The sequence below is a fragment of the Rhinatrema bivittatum genome, chromosome 9 (assembly GCF_901001135.1).
Source record: "Rhinatrema bivittatum chromosome 9, aRhiBiv1.1, whole genome shotgun sequence".
Taxonomy (NCBI): Eukaryota; Metazoa; Chordata; class Amphibia; order Gymnophiona; family Rhinatrematidae; genus Rhinatrema; species Rhinatrema bivittatum.
The window spans coordinates 124410686-124432144 of record NC_042623.1 but is presented as its reverse complement, the minus strand read 5'-3'; the positions used below and the strand labels follow the sequence as shown (position 1 = coordinate 124432144).

General features: G+C 41.0%; 1 protein-coding gene across 3 annotated transcripts in view; it reads left to right on the top strand.

Annotated features, from left to right (window-relative positions):
• TBC1D30 (TBC1 domain family member 30) overlaps positions 1 to 21459 on the top strand; it is a 301699-nt gene that overhangs the window by 159704 nt on the left and 120536 nt on the right. For all 3 annotated transcript variants that reach the window (XM_029615714.1, XM_029615713.1, XM_029615715.1), the window contains one exon: positions 18662 to 18787. In XM_029615714.1, coding sequence (XP_029471574.1) covers positions 18662 to 18787 — 126 coding nt within the window. The remainder of the gene's footprint in view (positions 1 to 18661; positions 18788 to 21459) is intronic.

The window sequence follows — 21459 nt, the reverse complement described above, 5'->3', positions numbered from 1 at the left end:
TAAGAAATAAATCTGTCTAGTGCTGGATGCCTTGGCATTTCACAGGTGGATAAGTATGTTATATGCATATTCGCCATTACCTAATAATTCCAAGAATCTTAACGGAATTGAAGGAAGATCAAGGAACTATGATGTTGATTTGCTTCTGCCTGGCCCAGACAGGTATGGTTTCTTCCTTCTCTTCAGCTATCTGTGAAGGATCCTATCCATTTCAATTTAAGCTCGCAACTCCACCACCACTCATCACAAAGACCTATCCGACACGCCTACAAAGGATCTCTTTATGCTCCTCCGGTCAAAACCTCTTTAAGAAAACGAGCAATCTCTTCAGCCGGGCCCACCCTCTGGAACACACTGCCTCCGGAGCTTCGCCTAGAAACATGTCCTCAATCCTTTAAGAAACACCTGAAAACATGGCTCTTCCGACAAGCCTTCCCGGAGTCGCAAGAACACTCTGACACCGGACAAAGGGCATAACAGTCCACTATGGAACCCATGACCTCACTATGGTACCCTTGATCTCACCATGAGACCCATGATCTCACTTCCCTTGGGCCCGTTTCGCCTGATGTGGACAGTCCATATGTTCAGATAGTTTCCATAGTAGACACATTAGTTCACTCTACGCATATGAACATTTGTTTTCAGCTCCATGTATTACTTTTATTGTATTACTTTATTTTACCTCACCCTATTTATCCTGTTACGTCTTTTAAACACTGTTCGATGATTCATTTATTACTATATAACCTTTACGTTCTACTGTTCAGTCACCTTGTTCAATGTAACGCCTTAACCACAACTGTTTTGTTATAATGTAAACCGATCTGATTTGATATGTGTATCGAGAATGTCGGTATATAAAAATTATAAATAAATAAATAAATTTCAGGGCTATCCTTGATATCACAAAATCAAGATAATCTGCTTTACCTGACTATCTAGTTTGGATGTTGAAGGGAAGATGGTTTCTTCCTTTGGCTGTTTGGGCAATGTTTCTCAAGTACTCCTTGCATCAAGAAAACAATTCCTCCTACTCTTTCAAATGGAAAAGATTAATTGATGTACATAGAATTTTTTTCTTTTTCCTGTACTGGTCCAAGATTGTTAGACTATCTTATCCATCTATCTGAATTTAACTTGAAAACAAATTCAGAGTTCATCCTAGTGTAATAGCCACTTACCATAACTAGAAGGGAGTAAAACTGACTTCTCATCCTCTAATACCTAATTTTATGAAAGCCTTCACTTGAAGCTAACTATAAAACTATCTGCACTGTCTTGGGATCTTGATATGGTCCACATTTTGAACCTATAAATACTTTCAACTTCAAGTATTTTAACTTTGTAAGGTAATATTACTTATTACAGTCAACTCTTGCCAGAAGAGTAAGTGAGCTTCAGGCACTAGTGATACACCAACCATAGACAAAATTCTTTTAACAGAATAAGAGCATAAGAAATTGCCATGCTGGGTCAGACCAAGGGTCCATCAAGCCCAGCATCCTATTTCCAGCAGAGGCCAAACCAGGCCACAAGAACCTGGCAATTACCCGAACACTAAGAAAATCCCCTGCTACTAATGCAATTAATAGCAGTGGCTATTCCCTAAGTAAACTTGATTAATAGCCGTTAATGGACTTCTCCCCTAAGAACTTATCCAAACCTTTTTTGAACCCAGCTACACTAACTGCACTAACCACATCCTCTGGCAACAAATTCCAGTTTATTGTGCGTGGAGTGAAAAATAATTTTCTCCCATTAGTCTTAAATGTGCTACTTGCTAACTTCATGGAATGCCCCCTAGTCCTTTTATTATTCAAAAGTGTAAATAACCGATTCATGTCCACTCGTTCAAGACCTCTCATGATCTTAAAGACCTCTATCGTATCCCCTCTCAGCTGTCTCTTCGCCAAGCTGAACAGCCCTAACCTCTTCAGCATTTCCTCATAGGGGAGCTGTTCTATCCCCTTTATCATTTCGGTTGCCCTTCTCTGTACCTTCTCCATCGCAACTATCTTTTTTGAGATGCAGCGACCAGAATTGTACACAGTATTCAAGGGGCAGTCTCACCATGGAGCGATATAGAGGCATTATGACATTTTCCATTTTATTAACTATTCCCTTCCTAATAATTCCTAACATTCTGTTTGCTTTTTTGACTGCTGCAGCACACTGAGCCGACAATTTTAAAGTATTATCCACTATGATGCCTAGATCTTTTTCTTGGGTGGTAGCTCCTAATATGGAACCTAACATCGTGTAACTACAGCAAGGGTTATTTTTCCCTATATGCAACACCTTGCACTTGTCCACATTAAATTTCATCTGCCATTTGGATGCCCAATCTTCCAGTCTTCCAAGGTCCTCCTATAATGTATCACAATCCGCTTGTGATTTAACTACTCTGAATAATTTTGTATCATCCGCAAATTTGATAACTTTACTCGTCGTATTCTTTTCCTGGTGCGCGAACAAAAGTACGCGTGTGCGCAAATTTATAAAATATACCACTAAGTCTCGTAAGTTTCTTTCAGTACTGGTCTGACTTTAGTTAAATCAGCCTAGTGTTCTTCATACTTTCTTTCCAAGGCCTAACACTCACAATCTATAAAATAGCACTTTCCTTTTACATACAATAGGAGCCGCCAATTTTGGCCGCCAATAGGAGAACACCACAAGGTGTGGTGGTCTTCTATTGGCGGCCAAAAAAGGATTAGACCTCACCTTGCAACTTTCTAACGCCACCAACAAAATAGAAGTGGCTCTTTTCAAATCACCTCACCTCCAAATCTGCCTTATCTACACCCCTCCAGGAATCCTTGAATCTAACCCCTCCCCCATCATCGAACTTATATCGAGCTACATCAACGCAAACAAACCAGCTATCATTCTAGATTTTAATCTACATGTAGATACCTCCCCACAGTTTAACAACTGTGAAACGCTACTATCTTCACTCAGCTACCTCGGCTTCTCCCAAATAGTTACCTGCCCCACACACTCAGCAGGCCATATCCTTGACCTTATATTCATCAATGACGGCATCTCAATCTCATCCACGCCTGACAGCACTCCAGTCCCTTGGTTGGACCACCGAATCATCTCCACATCTATGAAGATCAAAGAACACCCTTGCCAATCCTTCCTTAAAACTACCATACAATTTAGAAAACCCTGCTCCTTTGACCACCTCAACCACCATCTTTCAAAGGAACTAATTCCCCTCGACCTCTCAGACGCAGATGCAGCCATTACTTCATGGACCAACATCACCACAAAAGTTGCCGATCAATTTTGCCCTACCTCTACCAAAGTCATATGCCCTGCCTCCCAGAACAGAAAACCATGGTATACCCCAGAACTAAAGGCCCTCAAACAAGACCTAAGGAGAAAAGAAAACACTTGGCGAAAAAAATCCATCCACCTCCACACTGCTGCCTATAAATCCCTTCTTAACACTTACAGAATCACCATCCTCAGAATGAAGAAAGACTTCTTTGCAAAGAAGATCCACCATTTCATTGACGATACTAAAGCTCTCTTCGCATATGTCTCAGCACTCTCTAAGCCAGCTCCCCCGACCATTCCCGATGACCTTGCACTCAACAAAGCCATGGAACTTGCACAATTCTTTGAGAAAAAAAATCAACAACCCAACCGCCACATTGCACACGACCCATGGAATACCTTCTCACGCCCTCCCCTCTCTACCAAAACCAAACTCAATGATTGAAGCGTTTGATCCAACTTCATCACTGGAAGTAGAAAATATACTCAAACTGAAACCTACCTCTCATCCTTCAGACCCGATACCGCCTAACCTGCTCTTCAACATCCCAAACACCATCTCCAAGCCAATATCTGACATCATTAACCTCTCTTTATCCCAAGAATCAGTGCCAGACTCTCTTAAGCTTGCTATTCTCAAACCTATTTTAAAAAAACCAAACTTACCTCCCACAGAACAGTCTAGTTTCCGCCCAATAGCCAACCTTCCCATGATAGCAAAAATCATGGAAAAAATAGTCGTCAAACAGCAATCAGATTATCTTGAGGAGCATAACATTCTCTCCCCCACGCAACACGGATTTCGCAAAACACGCAGTACTGAAACCCTGCTCATATCCCTAGCAGAACTATACTATTAACTTTGGAAAAAGGACAAACCTATCTTCTCGCTCTCCTCGATCTGTCAGCCGCCTTTGACACCGTGAACCATAAAATCCTTCTTGAACAACTAACTAACATAGGCGTCAAAGGCCCTGCCCATGATTGGTTCAGATCCTTCCTGTCCAACAGGTACTACAAAGTCAGGATCAACAATAAAGAATCTCCCCCTGTTCGCTCCAACTAGGGTGTCCCACAAGGATCTTTCCTATCTCCAACACTCTTCAACATATACCTTCTACCACTCTGCCACCTTCTCACAAGGCTAAAACTATCCCACTATCTCTACACAGACGATGTACAAATCCTCATCCCGATCAAAGACTTCAAAAAACACTGAACCACTGGAGCACCTGCCTGCAAGGTAAACACACAAGAGTAGATGCCTGATTCTTTTTCAAAACCTTTATTGATGCGGAGACGTGTCAACTAAAATTGCCCAACTCAAGCCGAGTTTCGCAGCTCTTTAGCCGCTGCACAGGGGCTCAAACATTCAAGTCAGTAATGCTGTTTCATCCAAAGATTTGCAATGATATGCCAGCTGTACAAAAACGACTTGTACTCAAATGTTCAGAACGCCAGCCAGCACAGCAGACTGCAGAACTTTGTGAACACCACAGCGAAAGATTGTTTCTTCAAATTACAAGTTCTCAGAAATTTAAAACCTCTCCTTCACCTCCAAGATTTCAGACTGGTATTGCAATCCATCATCCTTTCAAAACTGGACTATTGCAACTCCCTCCTGCTCGGACTCTCAGCCAACACCTTAAAACCTCTTCAAATGGTTCAAAACTCAGCCGCCAGGATCCTCACCAATACCAAAAAAAGAGATCATATCACCCCCGTTCTTCAGCACCTCCACTGGCTACCCGTCAAGTTCAGGATCCTCTTCAAAGTCCTCACGATTATCCACAAAGCCAAACACAACCTCACATCTATCGACACCACTATTCAACTCACACCTCACACCTCATCCAGACCCATTAGAAGCGCCTATAAAGACACCCTGTTTGCCCCACAAGCAAAATCAGCCCTAAGAAAGAGGGCCCTCTCAACAGCAGGACCTCATCAATGGAACACATTACCACCAGATCTCAGACAAGAGCACTGTCCATCTTTCTTCAAAAAAAGACTTAAAACATGGCTATTCAGCCTAGCCTTCCCTGACTTCTAATGCTCTTCTTCCCATTCTCCAGATTCCAGCCTTCACAGTCTCCTAATTCTTGCAACCTCTGACTGTTTATTCCTCCTCTCGTTCTACCGCAATTCGCTCCCACCTTGTTTCCCCACCCACCTCCCCAAAGTTCTCCTCCGAGACATATATTTATGAGAAGTTAATTGATATGATAAGATATGTTACAGTTTACAACGTTAAGTTAAAATTCATTTCATATTTTTATGCCTTCCTTGTTCTATGTAACGCTCCTAAGTGAATTTTGTTGTTATGTAAACCGGTGTGATTTGTATTCATACAGGAACTTCAGTATAGAAAAAAATAAATAAATAAATTTTAAAAAATCCTTGGTTCTAATTAGACATCTCTTATGACCCTAATAGAAATGGGACTGTTTAAAAAAAACAAAAAACAAAAAAAAACAGTTGCAAATTGGATCTCAGAATGTATATCATCTTGTTATAGCAAAGCAAGCCTTTCTTAAAAGGCTATGTAAAAGTCCATGACATGGAAGCAATGACAGCTTCTACAGCTTACCTTAGCTCTAACTCTATTGAGGAAATATATAAAGCTACTACATAGAGTTCAGTACATACATTTATTTCTCACTGCTGTTTACATGCTGAATCTCAACTCCTTCCCACAATATATTCATTTTTGAGGGAGAATTGGAGAGGGGTTGTCAAAAAAAAAAAAAAAAAGTAAAATAAAAAAAAAAACCCTTGGCTTGGAGTTCCTACACATGAGATTAATTTTACTTGTCTGTGTAGAAATCAAAGTTGCTTACCTGTAATTAGTGTTCTTCATGGACAAGCCAAGTCAGTCATAGATACCTTCATACTTCTTAGAGTTCAAAAACATATTTAATCTTAACCACATTATAGTATACTGACATGGCCTTGTGGTGCGCATGCATATGCTGTGCCAGCCACACATGAGCGCAGAAACATAGGCTTCTGCATTCAAATCTAGATACATTCCATAACCCACATGTATGACTGACTTTTGCTACCATGGAAAATACCAGTTTAAGCAAGTTAGGAAAATGAAGATGGGATGAGTTTTGTCTAAAGCCATGAAATATGTCATGCATAGAAGAGAGAGCATTGCACATGAAGCTGCACTCATTGGCAGAATAATGGGGTCTCATAGTGTTTTGAAGTATGCCAACACCTATTGGAAGAGCAGAATCTAGCAAAGGTTTCAGAAAATTCGTTCTTTATGCTCAGGAATTAAAGCTCACTATTTAAGCCCCTAAAACCTCACCAAATATAACTTTTCAGATGTGATAGATAGCAGTCAGACTAATATAAAGCTACAGCTTCTTGAGTGCAATCTGGGGTTCTCCATCGACAAGCAGGGCCAAATTAGCCATGACACATAGGTGATGTCATCTGGCACTGAACAGACCCTTCTCTTGATTCCTAGAGTTTCTGCTCTACTGAGCTTGTGTGGGAGTTGCCTTGTGAACCCCTCAGTCTTTTTCAAATGACTATAGCACGGACATGAGCTGATCTGTTTTTCTTTATTTCATTTCTTAATTACATTTGGAATTTTCTTAAAATTTTCAATACTTTGTATTGCCTTGGCAGCATCTAAAACAACACTTTTCAGTTTTCTCTCTCTTTCTCTGAGAAGAATGTCTGGCTCCAAGAAAGCTGCTTTCAGCAGCTTTAAAGATTGCATATTTTGCAGACATGTCTGACATTGATGGCAATGACATCTATGATTGGTGTCTTGGGCCTAACAATGACATGCCCTAACTGTTATCACTATATTTGGATGTCACCACAGCCCTAGAAAATGGAGGAGTTGTGCAGGTCATTAAAGAGCCACAGTCAATCCTTCTTCTGAGAAGTGTAGCCCCTTCTAGCTCCCTGGATGCCAAACAGAGCTTGCTCTACTTTAGAGGAGACTTTGGGCCCCTCCACCTTAGGGTCTAGTAAACCAAGAAAATGTTACATCCTGGCATCTGAAAACCCCTCTGTGCACCATGGGGCTCATGCTGGCCAAGAAGCAGCAGCACCAATCATTGGAGCCAGCAACACAATTTGTGCTGACAAAGTAACTCAAAGCTCCTATACCAGTGGTACTGTCAACACATAAAGCCCCAGTGCATCAAGCCTGGGTGCTGTTGATGTACTGGGGCTGGGAGCTGTTGATGCCCTCAGCTTCAGGGTGCAGATAGGACCATTGATGCAACGAACCTCTGTGCTACCAATGCAGCTGTTCAATAAATCGGTGCAGTACTCATTCATTCCATCAACGCATTCTGGGAGGATAGAGAATTTCACCATTGAGAAATGGTCTTCCTCTGGAAATGTTGGATCTTATTTATTCAGGGGTGCCCATGATGTCTATGCACCTTCCGAGTCAGATACTACAGAGTTCAGAGGGCCTTCAAGAGGAATCTATTCTGGTTTCAGAATAGATATTGTTCCACACCTCATGCCTGGCCAGAGGACACAGCAACCATAGGGGCCAACTTTTGAAAATGATTGGGAGTGCTGAACTCAACACAAATTACAGTGCTTCCAGCAAAGAAGTAAAATCAGAATACAGGGGGTTGTAAATGTGACTGATCAGCCTGTATGTAAATATCCAGAAAGATGCATGTAGTGTGGTCATGGGGAAGATTTATGTGGCCAAAACAAAAGCTAGGGAAACCCTCAGTCCCACCTGTCATTCTTCTCCCCAATCCCAGCTCATCTCCACCAGTCACCTCCTCATCCGTTCCATCCCCAACAGCCCATCCACAAACTTACACCATCCTCACATGTTGCCAGCACTCTCACCAAATCCTCCCTTTTCTCATTTTCCTAATATCTTCCTCTTCTCTGCTTACTCTTTTACCCCTCCTGTCTTTTTACTCCCTCTGCATTCTTAATTCTTTCCCCCTTGCATGGGCATACTTAGAATTTTATATTTTGGCAAGGGGGGTTTAATCCCCTCTTAAGCCTACTCTGCTCTCTATTTCCCACTGGCCTGTCCTTCCCAGTTCCTCTTCCCATTCCTTCACTCCCTAGCAGGTTCCTCCTCATACTTCCTTACCCTTCCTTAGCCAACCTACTTTTTCTACATGCTTGGTTCACCCATCCATTCATTGATTCCCACTTCTCATCAACACATTAGGTTTCCCTTCATTGGCAGGCTCCGCTCACCTTTCAACTTACAAGCTTGGATCACTTCCCTGCTCTGCACTCCGAGTCCAGGCACTTTGTTTTTTCTAGAACTGCTTCTGCCTCCCCACCTGCTGAAGCACTTCTCCCAGCATTCTCAGATTCCAGGCCAGAGCCAGTCCTATGCCTGCAAAGTCCGCATAATACATTCCACTGCCTGCATGTTAACAGTTAGTCTCTCCCCAGTTCTAGGTCCACAATGCATGTGGTGCTTCTACCTTTCTTATGGAACCCCCAGAGATAAATGAACATAAGAAATTGCCATGCTGGGTCAGACCAAGGGTCCATCAAGCCCAGCATCCTCTTTCCAACAGAGGCCAAAACCAGGCCACAAGAACCTGGCAATTACCCAAACACTAAGAAGATCCCATGCTATTGATGCAATTTATAGCAGTGGCTATTCCCTAAGTTAACTTGATTAATAGCCATTAATGGACTTCTCCTCCAAGAACTTATCCAAACCTTTTTTGAACCCAGCTACACCAACTGCACTAACCACATCCTTTGGCAACAAATTCCAGAGCTTTATTGTGTGTTGTGAAATAATTTTCTCCGATTAGTCTTAAATGTGCTACTTGCTAACTTTATGGAATGCCCCCTAGCCCTTCTATTATTCGAAAGTTAAATAACCGAGTCGCATCTACTCGTTCAAGACCTCTCATGATCTTAAAGACCTCTATCATATCCCCCCCTCAGTCGTCTCTTCTCCAAGCTGAACAGCCCTAACTTCTTCAGCCTTTCCTCATAGGGAAGATGTTCTATCCCCTTTATCATTTTGGTTGCTCTTCTCTGTACCTTCTCCATCGCAACTATATCTTTTTTGAAATGCGGCAACCAGAATTGTACACAGTATTCAAGGTGCGGTCTCACCATGGAGCGGTATAGCGGATTTATGACATTTTCCATTCTATTAACCATTCCCTTCCTAATAATTCCTAACATTCTATTTGCTTTTTTGACTGTGGGATATAATAGAGGAATTTTTCTTTATTTTTGTAAAAAGAGAACGTTATTCATTTCAATTCAAGCCCTGACCACAGCCTTCTCAATACTGGAGCTGCCAATTTTTGAGAGAGATTTTGAGCCTTTGATATTCGCGTGCCACCACAACCTCCTCTTCCTTTCCCCATGCTTCTAGTAAAATACCTTATTTGCCCTGGTGACTGCAGATCTGGAAGAAAAGAGCAGATAACACCTGTCCCCTACCCTTGACCCTGCCCAGCTAGCACAGAAATCTTCACCAAACTTCAAATAAACAATTTTCCAACTTGAATGTTTGTAGTTTGAATCTATTTTGTCTTTACTGGCTCTTGGCTTTCTCTTAGTTTCTTCTCTGCCTCCTTTTCTTTTAAAACTTATTTTCTGGTTTTCCTCTAATTTCTTTATCATTTATTTTTCCTTCGTGTATATCTTCCAGCAGGTCTCTCCACAACTCATTATCTTCTCATTTCCTCCATCTCAGCTCCTCCTGCCACTTCCATCTCGCTCCTCACTTCTTGCCTTTTCCTTCCAATATAATTCCTTCTCTTCTCACAAACTTTCTCTTGGTTTACCTTCCTTAGCAGCCATCTTCCTCTCTATCCACATAGATCCTTTCCAAGTCTTTACCACTTTTCTTCATATGTGCCCTTTATGTAGCCATTCACCTCTGCTCCTATTCTTATCGCAGACCATGACCTCTCTCTCCCAACTTCTTATCCCCTTTTTCCCTTCTTTCAGTCCATGTCCTCTCTCTCAGCCCTCTGTCTTCACAGCCTGTCTACTCTTCTCCCTCTTCCCCAGCTACTTTTGAGTCATTTTTCCCCTCAGTTCCTTTCCTCCTCTTCCAGCCAGAACTCATTTTTTGTTTCTCTCCCAGACTCACAGCAATATTTTTCTCTCCTAGCCAATATCCCCCTTTAAACCAGCAGTACTTTTAGCCCCTCTCTCATTCTCCTTATAGCTCCTCTGTCCCTCTTTCTCTTTTTAGTCTTTCTATCAGCATCCCTTCCCATATCCATTATAGTTCGGCAGGAGCAGTATCAGAGGAAACAATCATTTCTTGCCTGTCCTCCCCTGAAGCTTATTGATCAAACAATCCACAGAGAGCCAATGGGTTGCAGGGGGAAACAGGAACAGTAGAAAGGAGACAAAAGTACTTCCTTAGTGCCCTCCCCCACAGTCCTGCAGCTCCCAATTTACAGCCCTTAGACCAAGTGCACTCTTCAAACTCTCTTCAGAGTCAGATTTACTCCCACAAAAGGGAGCTCTCATTCCCAAGGAATTCCCATCAGAACTCCCACAGGTAAACTTTAGCTCTAGCCTCTCACCCTCGCAATGGATTCCAGCCAGTCAGCAGATGTTCCCCAGGATATTCCTAATTGAGATGACCAAGGACTACACTCCAGTCATATGCATCATCATTGGGGTTCTGGGTTAATGTCCCTTGATTCCTCGCATCAGAAGAAGGATTGACAGGGATTCTTTTAGACTTTCTTCCTGAACCTCTGGAGCACTTGTCACTGTCAGAGGACCTCTCCTATTCCAGATTCCTAGGCAAGTTGGATAATGCCAGGGCAGTTAATGTTCAGCTTGGAGAAGAGATGGCTGAGGGGGGGATATGATAGAGGTCTTTAAGATCATGAGAGATCTTGAACGGGTAGATGTGAATCTGTTATTTACACTTTCGAATAATAGAAGGACTAGGGGGCATTCCATAAAGTTAGCAAGTAGTACATTTAAGACTAATTGGAGAAAATTATTTCACTCAACACACAATAAAGCTCTGGAATTTGTTGCCAAAGGATGTGGTTAGTGCAGTTGGTGTAGCTGGGTTCAAAAAAGGTCTGGATAGGTTCTTGGAGGAGAACCTAGAAGATGTGGTAGGCCTGATTGACAAACTGAAGAGTAGTAAATCACCCGGACCAGATGGTATACACCCCAGAGTTCTGAAGGAACTAAAAAATGAAATTTCAGACCTATTAGTAAAAATTTGTAACTTATCATTAAAATCATCCATTGTACCTGAAGACTGGAGGATAGCAAATGTAACCCCAATATTTTAAAAGGGCTCCAGGGGTGATCCGGGAAACTACAGACCGGTTAGCCTGACTTCAGTGCCAGGAAAAATAGTGAAAAGTGTTCTAAACATCAAAATCACAGAACATATAGAAAGAAATGGTTTAATGGAACAAAGTCAGCATGACTTTACCCAGGGCAAGTCTTGCCTCACAAATCTGCTTCACTTTTTTGAAGGAGTTAATAAACATGTGGATAAAGGTGAACCGGTAGATATAGTATACTTGGATTTTCAGAAGGCGTTTGACAAAGTTCCTCATGAGAAGCTTCTAGGAAAAGTAAAAAGTCATGGGATAGGTGGCAATGTCCTTTCATGGATTGCAAACTGGCTAAAAGACAGGAAACAGAGAGTAGGATTAAATGGACAATTTTCTCAGTGGAAGGGACAGTGGAGTGCCTCAGGGATCTGTATTGGGACCCTTACTTTTCAATATATTTATAAATGATCTGGAAAGAAATAAGACGAGTGAGATAATCAAATTTGCAGATGAGACAAAATTGTTCAGAGTAGTTAAATCACAGGCAGATTGTGATAAATTGCAGGAAGACCTTGTGAGACTGGAAAATTGGGCATCCAAATGGCAGATGAAATTTAATGTGGATAAGTGCAAGGTGATGCATATAGGGAAAAATAACCCATGCTATAATTACACAATGTTGGGTTCCATATTAGGTGCTACAACCCAAGAAAGAGATCTAGGCGTCATAGTGGATAACACATTGAAATCGTCGGTTCAGTGTGCTGCAGCAGTCAAAAAAGCAAACAGAATGTTGGGAATTATTAGAAAGGGAATGGTGAATAAAACGGAAAATGTCATAATGCCTCTGTATCGCTCCATGGTGAGACCGCACCTTGAATACTGTGTACAATTCTGGTCGCCGCATCTCAAAAAAAGATATAATTGCGATGGAGAAGGTACAGAGAAGGGCTACCAAAATGATAAGGGGAATGGAACAGCTCCTTTATGAGGAAAGACTAAAGAGGTTAGGACTTTTCAGCTTGGAGAAGAGACGACTGAGGGGGGATATGATAGAGGTGTTTAAAATTATGAGAGGTCTAGAACGGGTAGATGTGAATCGGTTATTTACACTTTCGGATTGTAGAAAGACTAGGGGGCACTCCATGAAGTTAGCATGGGGCACATTTAAAACCAATCGGAGAAAGTTCTTTTTTACTCAACGCACAGTTAAACTCTGGAATTTGTTACCAGAGGATGTGGTCAGTGCAGTTAGTATAGCTGTGTTTAAAAAAGGATTGGATAAGTTCTTGGAGGAGAAGTCCATTACCTGCTATTAAGTTCACTTAGAGAATAGCCACTGACTTTAGCAATGGTTACATGGAATAGACTTAGTTTTTGGGTATTTGCCAGGTTCTTATGGCCTGGATTGGCCACTGTTGGAAACAGGATGCTGGGCTTGATGGACCATTGGTCTGACCCAGTATGGCATTTTCTTATGTTCTTATGTAAGTCCATTAACGGCTATTAATCAAATTTACTTAGGGAATAGCCACTGCTATTAATTGCATCAGTGGCATGGGATCTTCTTAGTGTTTGGGTAATTGCCAGGTTCTAGTGACCTGGTTTGGCCTCTGTTGGAAACAGGATGCTGGGCTTGATGGACCCTTGGTCTGACCCAGCATTGCAATTTTTTATGTTCTTATGTTCATAAACACGATGATTCCAGCACAGATATATTCAGCCTTCTATAGATCCTAGATACTCCAGCAGAACCTGCAGTGATTTCAGTATTCTATTCTGCAGGAATCGCAAACAAAAATGTGAAAAAAATCAATCTCCCATATGCCAGTAGCCTGAAAACTAGACCTAAAATAGTCCAGTAGACCCTGGGGTTAGGACTGGTGCAACTGCCCTTTCAATCAGTTGTTGCAGACTCAGAGTTAAAGTGGGCAAAGGAAACAAGGATATTGTCCAATACTCTGCTAGGTAAAGATCCTAGTCTGCTAGACAGCTGGGGTGGGGGGGGGGGAGGTTTCCCAGAATTAAATGCTTAATGTCCACTTTGCCACCCACCAGTTCTATACGATTCATTACTTACATGATTATATTCAGAAACTGAAACTGCTGCTATGCCCAGGTGACAAGAGGCCATGCTGCATATCTGCAGGTGCTCTTGGACATTTTATTTATTTTATTTATTTAAGGTTTTTCTATACCGGCATTCATGAAAGCATTCACATCATGCCGGTTTACATGAAACAGGGGTGTGAAGAAAACAACCAAGAACATAAATAAACGTGAAGAAGAGATGCAGTTACAATTAACAGGGGCTGATAACTGGGAGGGGGAAAATAGAAAGAGAAAGAGGAGGTTAATTATATACAATAGTACAGTATATATACACAATCCGAAATATACAGTTGCTGAGTGGAGTCTTTAATGGTGGGCGTGTTAAGTGGAGTTCGGGAAGGCTTGCCCAAACAGCCATGTCTTAAGTCTTTTCCTAAAAGTTAGGAGGCATGGCTCATTTCTGAGATCTGGTGGGATGGTGTTCCATAATTGTGGGCCTGCTGTGGAGAAGGCTCGGTGTCTTAAGGTACTGTGGTTAGTGGTTTTGGTAGGTGGAACAATGAGGCATCCTTTGTAAGCTTCTCTGGTCGGTCTTGTGGATATGTGTGAACGTATAGGAATTTGTAGGTCAATTGTGGTGTGTTGGTGAATGATTTTGTATATTAAGGTGATAGATTTGTAAATTACTCTGAAATGAATTGGTAACCAGTGGAGGTCTTTTAGGACTGGGGAGATATGGTCTCTCTTCCTGGTGTTAGTAGTCTGGCTGCTGCGTTTTGGACCATTTGTAGCGGTTTGGTGTAGGAGGAGGGGAGGCCAAGTAACGTAGAGTTACAATAGTCTAATTTGGAGAATATGAGAGCTTGGAGGATGGTTCTGAAGTCTTTGGTGTGGAAGAGGGGTTTTATCCTTTTTAAAACATGCAGCTTATAGAAGCAGTCTTTGGTTGTTTTGTTTATGTGGGCTTTGAAGTTTAGTTTATTGTCGATTAGAACACCTAGATCTCTTACTTGAGTAGTTTGTAGGTTGGTTGGAAGACAAGTTGAAGGATTGTTGTTCTCAGGAGAAATGAGTAATAGTTCTGTTTTATTGGAGTTAAGTACCAGATTTAGGCTGTTGAGGAGGTTTTTGATTTCTTGATGACAGGACTCCCAGAAATCGAGTGTTTTTGAGTATGATTCTTTGATGGGGATCAGTATTTGTATGTCATCTGCATAAAGAAAGTGATTTAAGTTGAGGTTGGTGAGGAGTTGACAAAGAGGCATGAGGTAAATATTAAAGAGTGTAGGGGATAAAGAGGAGCTTTGAGGGACTCCAATGGTCGAGTCGAAACGTGATGACTCTTTGTTTTGGATTTTAACTTTATAACCTCTGTTAGTGAGAAATGATTTGAACCAGGAGAGCGCCAATCCAGAAATTCCTATTGTAGATAATTGGTTTAAGAGTATAGAATGATTGACGGTATCAAAGGCTGCTGAAAGATCTAGAAGGACCAATATGAAGGATTGGCCTTTGTCTATGCCAAGAATAAGGAGGTCTGTGAGGGAGGTGAGGAGGGATTCTGTACCTAGGTTCTTGCGGAATCCATATTGCGAGGCGGATAGCAGTTTGTTATCTTCAATGTAGTCTGATAGTTGGGAATTCACCAGCCTTTCCATAATCTTGGCAATGAAAGGAAGATTGGCTATAGGTCGGTAATTGTTAGGGTCATTTGGTTCCAAGTTTGGTTTTTTTAAGAGTGGTTTGAGACATGGAAGAATGCATATGCTACCTCATTTGTCAGTATGCAAGTCATTTGACATTAAAAGCTATTAGTCAGTGGCAGCCATTAGAATTTGCCAAATGGCTTGATTAAGGACCAGCAGTTTGTATAATGATGTCCATAATAATTTGGATGTTCCCTGCACTGGAGATCACCTTTTCAGAGACAAACCTGGGGGAAACAGTTGATTAAATTACTGAGAAGCATATGGAGGTTCAGTTTCTCTTAACAGGCTCTGAGCATTCTTATTTCCAGATGCATTCTTTCCAGCAATTGCAGTAGTATCGTGCTGCACCTGTGCTGCCATGAAGGCAAACTTCTGCCTCAGACATCGGCCAAAAATGTCAGATTCATCCCAAACCTGGGCTTAGTTTTTGACCAGCCCTGTAGTCCAGAACTCAGTCCTCTAATAGGGGGAAGAACAACTCTACATGGAGACATGGCGCAAAATCAACAAAGACTACTGGGTGCTCAAGATTGTGGAATCTGGTTACCCCTTGCATTTCTCCTGACTTCTGGCACTTCCCCATTGTTTGGCCTTTGATCTGGATCCATCTCTCAGTTGTGCCTAGAGATGGAGTTGTTTCTCAAGCAGCAGATGATTGAATTGTCCCTCCCAAACAACATGGCCATGAGTTCTACTCCTGCTATTTCCTCATCCCCAAGAAATTTTATGGATTGAGACCCATACTGGATTTACAAAGCCACAGCAAAAGCATGTTATGGGAAAAGTTCAAAATTAACTACCGCCATACCATCCTGCCTTTCATTTAGGTGGGAGATGGGATGTGTGCACTTGATCTGAAGGATGAGTATGCTCAAATATCCATCCATCCCTCCCTTTGGCAATAATCATCACTATCAGTACAAGATGCTCCCCTTCGGGCTCTTGATGGCACAGAGGGTCTTCACCAAATGCCTAGCAATAGTTGCAGCACATCTGTCATCAGGGCATCTAGGTGTTTTCTTATCTGGTTGACTGGCTGGTACCTGGAGTTTCTGAATTGAGGGTGCTGAACTCCCTAAAGAAGACAATCCAACCCTTTTGAGTTTTATTGTAAATTCAAGAAATGTAACCTGATTCTGTCCCAGAAAATCAAATTAGGGTATGAATACACTCTCTAGAAGAGAGAGCATTTCTCCCAACAATCAAGTATACTGCCTTAGATCCCTAGATTATTGGTTAAAGCAGATGGCTTAGACAATAGCCAGTTAATTTTAGTTGTCTTGGGCCACATAGTAGTGGGCTTGCGATCACTTAAGCCTTCCTGCAAGTCATCTACTTTCTGGGGATTTCCAACACATTGGCAGATTGCCTCAGCAGAATGTTTCGTCCTTACAAGTGGTCCCTACATCAGTTGGTAAAGCACTGTTCAGTCTTTGGGTACATCTATTGATTGACCTATTTGAATCAATGGAAAACAGAGAAGTGGAAAGATTTTGCTCCATTCTTCCAAGCAAACTCAGGTCTACTCCGAACACTTTCCTGTTCAGCTGGAAAGATCTCATGCATGTTTTTCCATTGCTTCTGCTAATAACCAGGATAGTTCAGAAAGTGCTCAGACACCTGGTTTACTTGATACTTATTGCATCAGCAAGGCCCATACAAATATAGTTCTTGCACCTTGTCCAGTTGTCTTTCAGGCCCCTCCCCAACCCCTCTAGGAGGTAATCCAGCCTTATGGACTCAAGAAGGCCATCTGTATTATCTGAACCTTCTCTTTCTTAAATTGAGAGCCTGGATGTTGAGCTCTCATTGATTGCTTCCCTATCCCTGCCCAAGGAAGCTGAAATATGATGGTATCTACCAGGAAGCCCTCAGCCTGAAAGGCTTGCAGCTTACTCCTTTTAAATGGAAATGGTTTCCATTTCCATGGTGTCAACAGAGCTCCCTGGACCCCTTCACTTGCAAAATATAGGAGCTGCTTCAGCACTTATTCTCTTTCCTCCTCAGGTCTCAGTACCTCTGCAGTCAAGGTGCATCTCAGTACCATAGCAACTTACCATATTCAAGTAGAGGGAAAACAGATATCCACTTATCCTTTAGTGTCAAAGTTTATAAAAGGCTTGTGGCATATGAATCCTTTGGTAGCCAAACCACCAGTGTCATGCAGTCTTAATATGGTCTTGACATAGCTTACCAAGCCATTGGAGTTGGCTTCTTTGAAGTTTCTCACATGGAAAGTGTTATTCCTAGTTGGAATCATGTTGGCTAGGAGAGTCTGAGCCTCAGTCATTGGTAAATTATGGTGATGCTCTGCACCCACTGCAAGTTTCTGCCAAAAGTGGTATCAACGTTTCATGTACATCGATCTATTGTTACCCATTTTCTTTCCAAGACCATATGCACATGAAGAGGAAAAGACCCTTTATTCATTGGTCTGTAAGAGAGCCTTAGCTTACTATCAAAAGAACTCAGCCATATCGTGAGGCCTCAAAGCTATTTATCTCTTAAGATCCTAACATTTGCCAAGCGCACTTCATCCAACTGGCTAGTAGATTGCATCACTCATTGCTACACTCTGGCTGACCTCCAGATCACAGACTCTATAAAGGCTCATCAGATGAGATCCATGGCTACATTAGTGGCTCATTTCAGAGCCTTGCTTATTGAAGATATATGTGCAAAGCTGCATTTTGGGTGTCAGTCCACATCTTTAATCTCATTACTGTTTGGTCTATCTATTAAGAAGTGTCAGTAACTTTGAAGTTTTGTACAACCTGTTCACCCAATAGTTCAATCTACAGTGGGGTCCAGGTTGCTTTTTTAGTAATCGCTCCACTGCAGCACTCAGCTTGGGATTCCCCACATGTCATGGCTAATTTTTCTCTGCTTGTCAAGAGAAAGCAAGTTTGTTTACTGTAAACTGTTCTCCATATACAGTAGAATGAATTAACCAGGCTTAATACCCCACCTCCCCCCTCTGGATAGTAGTCTACCTTGCTAAAGCTTAGCTCCAATATCTACTGAAGAGCTCACAAGGCAGCACCCTCATGGGAACTCCCGAATATGCTTAGTAAAGCAGAAGCTGTATGAGATGAGAGAGAAGGGTCCATTCAGTGTCATCCACATCATAAATAATTTATCCTGCTGCCTCAGGAGAACACAGTTTATGGTACGGAAAAGTGCTTTACTGTAATGTCATTCTTTTTTTTCCATGAAGCTGCTTCCTGGTTTCCACTAAATATCTCCAGTGTTTGAGGATCCTATAATATGTAAATAATTTGTTTGTTCATTTCAGAATGAATGAGAAGCTAAAATATATTGTTACAATGCATTTTTCCCTAGGTTTGGCTTACTCTAGCAGATCATTATTTGCATAGTATTTCAATTGACTGGGATAAAACTATGCGGTTCACCTTCAATGACAGAAGCAATCCTGATGATGACTCAATGGGTATTCAGATAGTAAAAGTAAGTATTATGCTATGTCTGTAATAATAATAATAATAAAAAAAGTTTTATAAAATTGTTTTAGAAACAATTGGGAAGTCTGTTCTCTAACACTGTGTATATTTACTTATTTGTGTGTGTATATCTGTCTATATAAATATATGGGTGTATATATGTATACATTTTTTTTTGATTTGGCAGTTTTCTGCTGGTCCTTTGGGCTTATAGCTCAGTCAAGACTAGGATCTAGTGGCATAAGACTTCATTTGCACCGTCCTGGAAATGTTTTTCTCTCTATTTTTATATCCCCTTCCATATCAGTTTAGTTCAGCCTTTGCACAGATTTTCCTCTGATGTGGGCCATGCACCATAGCTCCTTCTGGAACCCTACAGTTATGGACTCTAAACACGGCCACTGGGTGACATTTCATGATTATAGCATCTAGTGGGCAAGGGGTCAGTCAAAGCTGCTTCTATAGCATCTGATCTCAGCCCTTGCTGAGTCTGAGAGCAGAAGACTCAAGCTGGAAATTAATCCCAGATCCCTTTGTGTGGCACTGCAAAGGACAACCAATGAACCAGCCCCAGCGCTGTATATTATATTATTTTGTATTATTTTATTATAATATTTTATTTTTATATATATTATGTATATTATATTTATTATTTATTAGCTTTTTATACCGATATTTGAGGGAACATCATATTGCTTTACATAAAACTTCAGAGAAATACAATAAAAACGGAGAGGGGGGCAGCAATGAAAGTCAAGTACTGAGGAAAGGGAGAGAAGAAAAGGAGGACAGATGATAACAAATAAAAGAACAATGGCTCGTAGACAAAAAATTATTGTCCAGGGCTAACAATATAGAAATTTACAGTAAGTAACAAGCAATGTACAAAATTGGCGTTGAGTACAGAGTAGCAGTATACAGAATAGCAATATACAAAAAACCAAATGGAAATACAATACTTAACACTGTGTACAGAGGATCCAGTGGAGGCACTTAAGGAAGGAGGGGTGGCTAAAGGGTGGAGGGTGAAAAGGCGGGAAACATGCCGAGCGGGGGGGGGGGGGGGGGAAAGGACGGGAGGGAAGACGGGGGGGGGGGGGGGAAGCGTGAGAAAGCACGATCAAGCTAGTAGTACCAGGGAGTACAGTAAGTAAATGGAATTAAGGAAGAGAGAGGGCTATGGGCGGAGGGAAGGAGAGTTGGGCTGGGGGGGGGGGGTCTGGGTCAGGGTAGGATTGTTTAAAGAGTCATATATATGTATGTGTGTATATGTCGCTCTTTAATATATATATTGTATATATTTATAATTATAATGTGTATATATATTATATCTATTATAATATGTAATAGATTTGTTTACAGAGAGAAAGCCTACATACAGGCCGATACAGATTGGTGCTCTCAGCTGAGCACCATTTAGCCCCGTTTGACCGTGCGTTTTACACGCGCTATTACCCCTTATTAATAAATAAATACATAAATAAATAAATATATAGATATAAAGATATATATATAGATAGATAGATATAGAAATAGAGATGATACAAATATATATATAGATGTAGAGAAATATTTCTCTCTCTCTCTCTCTCTCTCTCTCTCTATATATATATATATATATATATATCTATCTATATATATATATATCTATCTATATATATATTTATTTATTTATTTATTTAATTTAAATATTTTCATATACCGGCGTTAGTTGTGGACATCATGCCGGTTTACAGCAAAACTGGTTATGCTTGGAAATTACATTTTAACAGGGGAATCAAAACTGGGAAGAGGGTAACAAGAATTAGAAGAGAAAAGAAATAACGGTAACATTATAGATATATAGAGAAAGAGAGATTTCTCTACATCTATATATATATTTATATCTATATCTCTATAGATATATATCTATATATATATATAGATATATAGAGAGAGATCTCTACTATATATATATTTATCTCTCTCTCTCTATATCTATATCTATATATATAGATAGATATGTAGATATGTATATATAGATATGTATATATGTAGATATGTATATATATAGATGTATATAGATATGTATATATATCTCAAACGGGGCTAAATGGTGCGCTCAACTGAGCGCACCAATCTGTATCGGCCTGTATGTAGGCTTTTTCTCTCTGTAAACAAATCTATTATAATTATATGGATTTCCAAGAGTATGCAAATCATTGGAAGAGAAGTAAAAGGAGATGAAATCTTTTTGTTTTGTTTTGAACATATTTAGCATATTGGGAAATGGCTACTCAACATATATTATCTGTATTTGATGGGGGGTAAAAGGCTGATATGCACGGAGCAGGAGAGAGACCTTAGGGTGATTGTTTCGCCGACTTCAGATCGTTAAACACTATGTGGCAAGGCGATAGCTAAAGCCAGAAGAATGCTGGGCTGCATAAAGAGAGGAATATTGAGTAAGAAACGAGAAGTGATTATCCCCTTGTACAGGTCCTTGGTGAGGCCTCACCTGGAGTACTCTGCTCAGTTCTGGAGACTGTATCTCCGAAGGGACAGAGACAGGATGGGAGGCGGTCCAGAGAAGGGCGACCAAAAAGGTGGATGGTCTTCATCAAATGACTTATGAGGAGAGATTGAAGAATCTAAATATGTATACCCTGGAGGAAAGGAGGAGCAGGGGTGATATGATAC